Source organism: Hyla sarda, chromosome 6 (assembly GCF_029499605.1).
Source record: "Hyla sarda isolate aHylSar1 chromosome 6, aHylSar1.hap1, whole genome shotgun sequence".
Classification (NCBI taxonomy): domain Eukaryota; kingdom Metazoa; phylum Chordata; class Amphibia; order Anura; family Hylidae; genus Hyla; species Hyla sarda.
Window position 1 is genome coordinate 255,926,591 of NC_079194.1, and position 10,445 is coordinate 255,937,035.

The 10,445-nt window shown below is 43.8% G+C and overlaps 1 protein-coding gene across 1 annotated transcript in view; it reads left to right on the top strand.

The window, feature by feature from the left end:
• The window catches only part of LOC130277738 (uncharacterized), a 39,915-nt gene extending 29,871 nt beyond the window's left edge, over positions 1 to 10,044 (top strand). The window contains exons 3-4 of the mRNA XM_056528471.1: positions 8,181 to 8,283; positions 9,551 to 10,044. Of these exons, the coding sequence (XP_056384446.1) occupies positions 8,181 to 8,283; positions 9,551 to 9,937 (490 nt within the window). The 3' untranslated portion in view covers positions 9,938 to 10,044. The remainder of the gene's footprint in view (positions 1 to 8,180; positions 8,284 to 9,550) is intronic.
• The last annotated feature ends 401 nt before the right edge of the window (positions 10,045 to 10,445 follow it).

The window sequence follows — 10,445 nt, forward strand, 5'->3', positions numbered from 1 at the left end:
CAACAGCTGGAGGCACCCTGTTAGGGGTATTCTAAGCCAGTGATTCCCAATGTCCACCCCTATGCAACTCCCTAATTTAGGCCTCAAATGCGCATGGCGCTCTCACTTCGGAGCCCTGTCGTATTTCAAGGCAACAGTTTAGGGACACATATGGGGTATTGCCGTACTCGGGAGAAATTGCCTAACAAATTTTGGGGGGCTTTTCCTCCTTTTACCCATTGTGAAAAGGTAAAGTTGGGGTCTACACCAGCATGTTAGTGTAAAAAAAAACATTTTTGTACACTAACATACTGGTGTTGCCCCATACTTTTAAATTTCACAAGCGGTAAAAGAATTAAAGCCCCCAAAATTTGTAATGCAATTTCTCCTGAGTACGCAGATACCCCATATGTGGGCGCAAAGTGCTCTGCGGGCGCACAACAAGGCTCAGGAGTGAGAGGGAACCATGTACATTTGAGGTCTAAATTGGTGATTTGCACAGGGGTGGTTGATTTTACAGCGGTTCTGACATAAGCGCAAAACAATAAATACCCACATGTGACCCCATTTTGGAAACTACACCCCTCACGGAATGTAACAAGGGGTATAGTGAGCATTTACACCCCACAGGTGTCTGACAAATCTTTGAAACAGGGGTCTGTGAAAATGAAAAATACAATTTTTAATGTGCACAGCCCACTGTTCCAAAGATCCGTCAAATGCCAGTGGGGTGTAAATTCTCATTGCACCCCTTATTACATTCCGTGAGGGGTGTAGTTTTAAAAATGGGGCCACATGTGGGGGGGTCCACTGTTCTAGCACCACGGGCTTTGTAAATGCACATGGCCAAATTCTCTCTCCAAAAGTTCAATGATGCTCCTTCTCTTCTGAGCATTGTAGTTCACCCCCAGTGCACTTCACGTCCACTTGTGCGGTATTTCCATACTCAGAAGAGATGGGGTTACAAATTTTGGGGTTATTTTCTGCTATTATCTCTTGTAAAAATTTTAAATTTGGGGGAAAACAAGCATTTTAGTGTAAATTTTTTTTTTTTTTTTTTACATAAGCAAAAGTCGGGAAACACCTGTAAGGTATTAAGGTTCACTTTACCCCTTGTTACGTTCCCCAAGGGGTTTAGTTTCCAAAATTGTATGCCATGTGGGTTTTTTTTTTTGCTGTCCTGGCACCATAGGGGCTTCCCAAATGCGGCATGCCCCCAGAGCAAAATTTGCTTTCAAAAAGCCAAATGTGACTCCTTCTCTTCTGAGACCTGTAGTGCGCCAGCAGAGCACTTTTCATCCCCATATGGGGTATTTTCTGAATCAGGAGAAATTGGGCTTCAAATTTTGGTGGTATTTTCTGCTATTACCTTCTTTAAAAATGTAACATTTTTGCTAAACCAAGCATTTTTGGTAAAATTTTTTTTTTTTTTTTTTTTTTACATATGCAAAAGTCGTGAAACATCTGTGGGGTATTAAGGTTCACTTTATCCCTTGTTATGTTCCTCAAGGGGTCTAGTTTCCAAAATGGTATGCCATGTGTTTTTTTTTTTTTTGCTGTCCTGGCACCATAGGGGCTTCCTAAATGCGACATGCCCCCCGAGCAAAATTTGCTCTCAAAAAGCCAAATATGACTAATTCTCTTCTGAGCATTGTAGTTCGCCCGTAGTGCACTTCAGGTCAACTTATGGGGTACCTCCATACTCAGAAGAGATGGGGCTACAAATTTTGGGGGGTATTTTCGGCTATTAACCCTTGCAAAAATGTGAAATTTGGGGAGAAACACGCATTTTCGCTACTCAAGTTTAGTTTCCAAAATGGTATGCCATGTGTTTTTTTTTTTTTTTTTTGCTGTTCTGGCACCATAGGGGCTTCTTAAATGCAACATGCCCCCCAAAAACCATTTCAGAAAAACATAGTCTCCAAAATCCCCTTGTCGCTCCTTCGCTTCTGAGCCCTCTACTGCGCCCGCCGAACAATTTACATAGACATATGAGGTTACTCGAGAGAAATTGGGCTACAAATTCAAGTATAAATTTAATCCTTTTACCCCTTGTAAAAATGCAAAAATTGGGTCTACAAGAACATGTGAGTGTAAAAAATGAAGATTTTGAATTTTCTCCTTCACTTTGCTGCTTTTCCTGTGAAACACCTAAAGGGTTAAAACACTTACTGAATGTCATTTTGAATACTTTGGGGGGTGTAGTTTTTATAATGGGGTCTTTTATGGGGTATTTCTAATATGAAGACCCTTCAAATCCACTTCAAACCTGAACTGGTCCATGAAAAATAGCGAGTTTGAAATTTTGTGAAAAATTGTAAAATTGCTGCTGAACTTTGAAGCCCTCTGATGTCTTCAAAAAGTACAAACATGTCAATTTTATGATGCAAATATAAAGTAGACATATTGTATATGTGAATCCCAAAAAAATTTGGGGGGGAATATCCATTTTCCTTTCAAGCAGAGAGCTTCAAAGTTAGAAAAAATGCAAAATTTTCTATTTTTTCATCAAATTTGGGGATTTTTCACCAAGAAAGGATGCAAGTTACCACAAAAATTTACCACTATGTTAAAGTAGAATATGTCACGAAAAAAACAATCTCGGAATCAGATTGATAAGTAAAAGCATCCCAGAGTTATTAATGTTTAAAGTGACAGTGGTCAGATGTGCAAAAAAGGGCTGCGTCCTAGAGGTGAAAATGGTCTGCGTCCTTAAGGGGTTAAAGTTATATGTTTTTGCCTTCCCCGCCTGTCTTTGTTTTCTACATTTTAAATCAAAAGTAACTATATTTTGGTCGCTATTACCAAGGTTTTCCCGCACAGTTACATTACCAACCAGCTCTGCGTTGTTGGAAATGATCAGATCCAACAAGGCATCACTTCTTGTTGGGTCCTCCACAAACTGGCCCATAAAATTATCCTGCAATAAATTTAGGAATTGTCGCCCCTTTGTAGTTTTAGCCAACCCCAGACCCCAATCTATATCTGGATAGTTAAAATCACCCATTATTACCACTGTACCTGCCCGGGCGGCCCTCTCTATTTGTTTATGCAGCCGACCTTCTATCTCTTCAGTAATATTAGGGGGTCTGTAAATTACACCAAATATTATTTTTTCAGTATTTCCCTCCTTTTGTAATTCTACCCACAGTGATTCCACCTCCTCAGAATCATCACACACTATGGCATCGTTCACACTGACTTTCATACCACTTCTTACATACAGACAGACTCCACCACCTTTTCTGTTCATTCTATCCTTACGAAATAATGTAAACACCTGCAGATTAACGGCCCAGTCATGCGAGGAGTCCAGCCATGTCTCAGTGATCCCAACTATATCAATATGTTCCTCCAGTATCAAGGCCTCAAGCTCCCCCATTTTATTTGCTAGGCTTCTGGCATTTGTGAACATACACTTTACATTACTTGCGACCCTGTATTTATCAATGCCTCCAACGGTACACCTTCTACAACAATTTTTACATAGGGGCAGGAGGCGACAAAAAGTGAGAGTCCGGACTTAGGTAGTTTGAGCATTGGACCTGATGACTATTTCCCTGAGGGCCATTCCGTGACCTTAGGGGAAATCCGTTGAAATCCCAGCACTGCGTTTTCCAATGTCCTGATTTGTTACAGTAAGTGCAAAAGGTTCTTTAAGTCCCTGAGGGTCTATTGGACGGAGGGTTGCGGTAATTGAAATTGCGGGGATATGGGGCAGGTTTTCTAGGCAGGGGCGGTTCACGGTCAGGTGGAGCGGTCCAGGTGGCAAGCTCCTTCACAGCCTTAGTCAGTTGTTCAATGTCCTGCCTAACACTCTGTAAATCTGAGGCTGCAGTGACTGGCAAAGTAGAGGTGGGGGCTGGTGACGGAGGTGGTATAGATCTGGATACCGCCCCTAGTGGCTCTGGAACAGGTGTAAGGGGTGCACAAGCTTCCTCTAACTCAGTCCCAGACTCAATCACTTGGATAGCCAGTCTTGAAAGCGGGGAAGGACAAGTTGGGGTTTTGGACCGCTAACATTCTCAGCTGGGCTTTGTGCCACTTATTATGAGCCCCATCAATAAATCTGTCCATTAACACCTTATTGCCCTGCTTGGGAGTTATACCATCTAGTTTTTGGACAGTCTCAAGGGCATTCTGTAGAGCTACGGCATATGCTCTCAAGGTCTCACCTGGCTTTTGTCGCCTTTCATACAGCCGGAGACACACCTCTGATGGAGAATGTGACTCAAATACCTGGTACAGTCCTTCAAAGATCTGCTCTACATTTACCTTCTCAAAGGCTGGCCAGGTTCGGACTTCCTCTACCCTGGTCCCTGGAGTTGTCCTGTGAGCAATTGCACCTGTTGATAAGGAGGGAAAGAGTAAAAGACAAACAAACTCTGGATTCTCTCTTTGAAAATCCCTCAGGGTGAAGGGGTCTCCATTGTAGGTAGGGAGGACAGGGTTCCCCATGAATACCGGTGCAGACGTAGGAACACCAGACTGTTGATGCTGACTGCAGGTAGAGCTGGCAAAATCCTGCCTGCTGGGGAAAGTGATGACCTCGCTGCTGGAGATGAATGGGCGCTGTCACCTGGTTGATCTAGAGAGCAGGGTTCTGACATCTTGTTGAGTTTTCAGTGCGCTGTCGCTTTAAGAAGAATAAGGTGCTTTTCCCTTTAAGATGATTGCTGAAGTGCTGCAGCAGCTTGGACTTGCCTGATGGGGGTACTGTAATGGATGCTCCCCCTCTATTTTGCAGGCACCCGGTTGTAATTCGTCTTGCGACCAGACTTGCAAGTACTAATGGGTTAATGCTAGCAGGTACTGACACCGGAGACTTAATACTGACAATCATTGGTGTTTGCAGAGTCTGCGCTGCAGCGTGTGCTTTGACGGATAGCGGCAGAGCCGGAAGCAGCAGCTGGAACCTTCAATATGGCTGCGCCCAGGGAACTTCCTGTTTTCCTTGTGCAACACTCTGCGGCTCTTTGGTTCCTCCTCGCTTGTTTGAAGAGGCGTCACCGATGGGGACTGATGGGGCGGAGCTGTGACTGCTTGCACGGGAAACACCGGACCAACTTAACCCTGTTACTACCTCTGTACAGTTAAAAGTAGCAGATAACAGTCTTTTCTTCACCTCCACCTCTATTTTACAAGCGCCATGAGTAAACCACTGTTCATTTGCAAAGTCCCATACACTTTCTGGCGCAGACTTAAATCGCATCGGCATGCTGTTTTTGCAGACAATATTGGACACAGTTCAGACTAGGGGAGGACTTGTGGCATAAGGCACACACCTGTATCATGTTCGTCGGATGCCAAAAGTTGCGATAGCGGGGTGTGATGAGGGCAGATGTTGTTACCCTAGGGGCAGACGGCATTAACCCCTTGTATTCGTGACGCCAGGGCGTGGTTTAGCCTAAAAGCACCCGAAGGTACACTGCTGGATCCTGGGCTAGGCATGGGGGCAATAAAGACTCCGACGCAAAGTTGCAGACAATGGTAGCTTTACTGAGGGTGGACAATAAAAGTCTATACAGTTCAGCCAGAGCACAAGGAGGTGACCTGTGACGCAGAGACCTTAAGGGCTTGCTGGGACTTGTAGTAGGACTGGAAAATTGAATGCAGACCTTGCTGACTTTACAGATGACAGGTACTGACTTGACTTGACTCATAAAGCTATGACTTTAGCTTACTTGAATTGATGGTGGCTGCAGGACTGGACTTTGAGGTCTCCAACACTCTGGACAGACACAATAGGCACGACTGCACTGGACCTCAGCAGGAAGCAAAAGCTAAGAGCAAGAAGCTAGCTCCACCCAGGGCTTATATGGGGGAGACTAGCAGGGAGCCCATAGGTCACTCTTGGGATCACCTGGTCACTGCTACCTCCTGGGTAACAATCACATGACATAACTCTTAAAGATACAAACCATTTTATAATATAATACACTGCAGAACATATGTACAGGGGGGAAAGAGGTGCAAGGAGCCCTGGGGACACTGAAGGAGGCTGCCAGACAGGGCAGCAAGGGTAATATCTCCCGTACTGGGCCACCACATTAAGGTTTCTTCTTTCTGGCAGACAACAATGTAGCGGAAACTCAGTCAGTGCAACTATTTAGCATCTAGAAATTTTTTTGAAGGTTTGGATGAAATCCCACCGACAGAGGTGAGGTTTTGACGTCTGCTTACTCATGTAGACATGGGCCTGTCCTGCTCGGCTATCCTCATTGATCAAATTAGTACAAATATTCTGGAGAGACGTCAAGGTCTTGTCACTGAAACATATGATGGGATTTGTAGTTGACGTAGTGGAATATGTGATGCTATTTCCTTTGAAACATTTTTTATACAATTGCATATCTGTCATTTTGAAAGGTTTTTATTAACCTGTTGTTATTGAGCTCCTTAAAAGAAAACTGTCAGCTTGGTTAGTGCGGGGAATGCTGATCAGTTTGATGCATACCATGCCCAAATCTGCCGCGCCGTTCGTCCGTTATCTTCTTTCTTCTTGATATGAGAATTAGCTGCTAACTGGCACGGGCGGGATTACGGTCTTCATCTGGCACTATGACGCACCGCCCGGCTTATGAATATTTATTTCCTCCCCTCATTATCTCCCTCTCCTCCCCGCTGATGTCAGGACTCCATTGCGCATGTGCTGGCTTGCTGTCTACACCCGGAAGCCGCTTCAGCGCAGTGGAGTCCTGAAATCAGCAGGGAGGAGAGGGAGATGATGAGGGAGAACATGAATATTCATAAGCCGGGCGGTGCTGCTGGCCAGGCGGCAGTTACATCACAGTGCCAGATGAAGGCAGTAACCCCTCCCGTACCAGTTAGCAGCTAATTTGCATATCAAGAAGAAAGAAGATAACAGGCGAACAGCGCGGCGGATCCGGGCATGGTATGCATCAAACTGATCAGTGTCCCTCACTCTACCAGCCAGTACCGCTGGTTAGTGCGGGGGGAGCAAGCTGACAGTTTTCCTTTAAAGCCCCCTTAATGGTGCACAGCTAGTTCTCATACTCTACATTTCTGGGAGGAGGGGACAGAGCTGGGCTGTTTGTCAGTAGTACACACACAGGGACTCCCTTTCCCTTAATTGTATGGCCAATCACAGCACAGCAATCTACTTCTCTTTTTCTCGGGAAACGCCCAGTTTAGAAGCAAATCCCCATAGCAAACCTCTTCTAAACTGGGCGTTTCCCGAGACAGGTGTCATCAGATAGGATTTAGACAGAAAAGAACAACCTTAACTTCAGAAGCTCATAAGTACTGAAAGGATGAAGATTTTTTAATAGAAGTAATTTACAAATCTGTTTAACTTTCTGGAGCCAGTTGATATATATAAAAAAGTTTTTTCCTGGAATACCCCTTTAAGACGTGAACTTTATCTCCCCATGGCTTTAATGAAGTCAAAGAAATAATTGTTTAATTATACTCACGTTCTTCTGTCAGTTCTTCCTTCATTCGATCCATCCCTCTCCATCCATCTTCTATACGCCTGCGCATTTATCCAACGGGACTACGGTCTCTCCAACTCTTATTTTTCACGGTATTTCATTACCCCACTATATATATTTTTTACTAATTATTATTTATTTTATTATATTATTTTATGTAATATATGCTCATGTCCACTATTTTATTTTTGCTTGTTGCACTCTTCAGTTCCGGTTCGGCCCCCGTCATACCGAACCCGGAAGTGAATCGCTGTATAGTTTTAAATGTACACGTGTGTTAAAAAATGTATTATTGCCTAAGAGCCCGGCATGGGCTAGAAACGCTTTTAATTTTGCGTTGCACCATTCCAAATAAATAAGTATTTTTATTCAAGAAACCCAGAGGTCTGTGCTCCTTCCGATGTTCCACCTTTACATGATCATCCTGATCAATTTTATCTCCACTGAAATTCCAGAGGAACCAGGACGCTGCGCCTCATATACTACAGGCGACAATAGGTGTTATGCTCTTAGCATAACACCCTGAGGCAAGGGTCCATTGCTGGCCCGATATATACTATTTCCGCCACTGTACTCGTTTTACCTGCACGAGGTGCGCACCGGCCCTTTTCTCTTTTTTGTATTTATTATTTGTCCACATACAACACATTATGAAGACGAGTCTCTCTTTTATCAAGTGATAGACAGAAGTCTCCTATACATAAAACATTATTCATTTCTGACCTAATTATTTTACTCTGATTCCAGGTGTTTAGATAACAAAATGGTAGAGAATATCTTAAAGGAAGACAACACAATGGTCTTCACACTGGATCTCTCAGGAGCAGCCCAGTTGTCCGGCTCCACCACGGTAGGTGTGACTATGTTCTTTCCATGTTGTATTATAGAGTGAAGCTCTGTGGGTCCAATACAAACATCTGAAGTAGGGCTACATGATTTGTGGAAAATGTTTGATTGCAATTATTGAGGTAAATATTGCGACTTCGATGTTTGATTGTGATATAATCCCTTCATTTCCAGTCCAATCCCACCCATTTCATATAGCCATTCCCCTCATACTATGACTATATGGCTATGGGGGAGAATGGATTTATAAAATGAAAGGAATGGCTATATGAAATGAGGGGAATGGGCTATGAGGTGAACAGCTATATGAAACGAGCGGAATGAATATATTTATATAGCCATTTCCCTCATTTCATACAGCTAATTTCCCTTGTAGCCCATTCCCCTCATAGCTATTCCTCTCCATTTCATTTTCCATCTTCTCCATTTCATGTTTATTTACTGAACATAAAAAAGAGGGGATTGGATATAAAATGAGGAGAAATTAACTTAAAGGAGTACTCTGCTGCCCCAGCGTTCGGAACAAAACGGAGCGGGTGTTGTGATGTCACGGCCACGCCCCTCATGATGTCACAAGGGGCGTGGTCGTGATGTCACGACCCCTGCTGTCTGCTCCCAGCGTTCTACACGAACGCCAAGTGCTGCAAAGGGATCGTGGGGGTCCCAGTGGCAGGACCCCCGCAATCAGACATCTTATCCCCTTTCCTTTAGAAAGAGGATAAGATGTTTAGGGGCAGAGAACCCCTTTAATTCCTTCTACCCATTTCATGTACTTGGCTGGTCTTGGTATAGTGAGGCTGCATACTCTCCCATGTTGTTTCCTCTCAAGCGGCTGCACTGAACCATAGAACACAGGAAGGATCAAGTCCCTTCCTCCCAGGGCTAGGCACTGCCGGGAGAGAGCAACAGTTGACTACAGAATGGAGGGGTCGGGCCGGGCCACACCGCAGCAATCAGCTGGAACATGGGAGCCGGGCTGGGCTGCTGCCCCCGGAGCCAGGCTGAGTTGCTGCCACCACGGCAAGTCATGGGACAAACAGGACTGAGGTGATCGCTGAATTTTCCTGGGGGCATAATAATCGACACATCGCAAATATCACAATGTGATTATGAGATATATATATATATATATATATATATATATATATATCGTGCAGCTCTGATTTAATATCTTGCAATTTTATATGCTGAACGTGTTGTGACAAAATGTTTGCTATATTTTTCGGCATCCAGCCCAATGTATGTATTATATTGTTTCTTTCCAATATTAGGTATTCATAAGCTGTGAAGTAAAGCTCTGTCTGAACTCTAACTACTCAGAGTCTTGCAGTTCTTGTCTCTCTGAACAACCAGCAGAGCCAGTGCTGGAGACAAGAACCTACCACATAGCAGCCAAACCAATCGATGTGACTAAGGAGAGAAGAAAAAAAGGCAAGTATCTGCACTGCATTGTCACCATTGTGTATGATGTATATCTGGCATCCTCTCATGCCATTCTGCTGGAGATTCCAAAGCAGCAGAGTCCCATTGTATTCAATGGGATTTTGCTGCGCTGTGCACACGGCAGAATTTCATCTGGCACGGAAATTTTGTTTTCCATGTCCACAAAAAGAATGAACCTGTTCATTCTTTCTGCAGACTCTGCACGGAATGCATAGCTGTGTGTTTGTGTTTTTTAAATCTCTCTATAGATTTAAATTTTTTTATCATTATTTTCTTTACTCTCAGGGAAAAAAAGCTGGAAAAATAATTCCAGGTAATTAGCGCCAACCGTCAGAGAAACTTCAGGGTAGACTGGTACATATTCAAGTAATCCTTTATTTTGCTTTCCAGACGTGTTTCGAGGTCTGCTACCTCTTTTTCAATGACTACAGCAATTGGTTTGCTGTAGTCATTGAAAAAGAGGTAGCAGACCTCGAAACACGTCTGGCAAAGCAAAATAAAGGATTACTTGAATATGTACCAATCTACCCTGAAGTTTCTCTGACGGTTGGCGCCGATTACTCGGAATTATTTTTCCAGCTTTTTTTCCCCGAGAATTTACCAATCGAGTGTGGAGGAAGTCCCCCTCAAAATATCCGGACGGCTGCATTGCTACCCAAAAATGCCATAAAGCTACTAAGGTTGTTGTATGCCCAATACAACCCCATAAGGTGAGTGGCAATT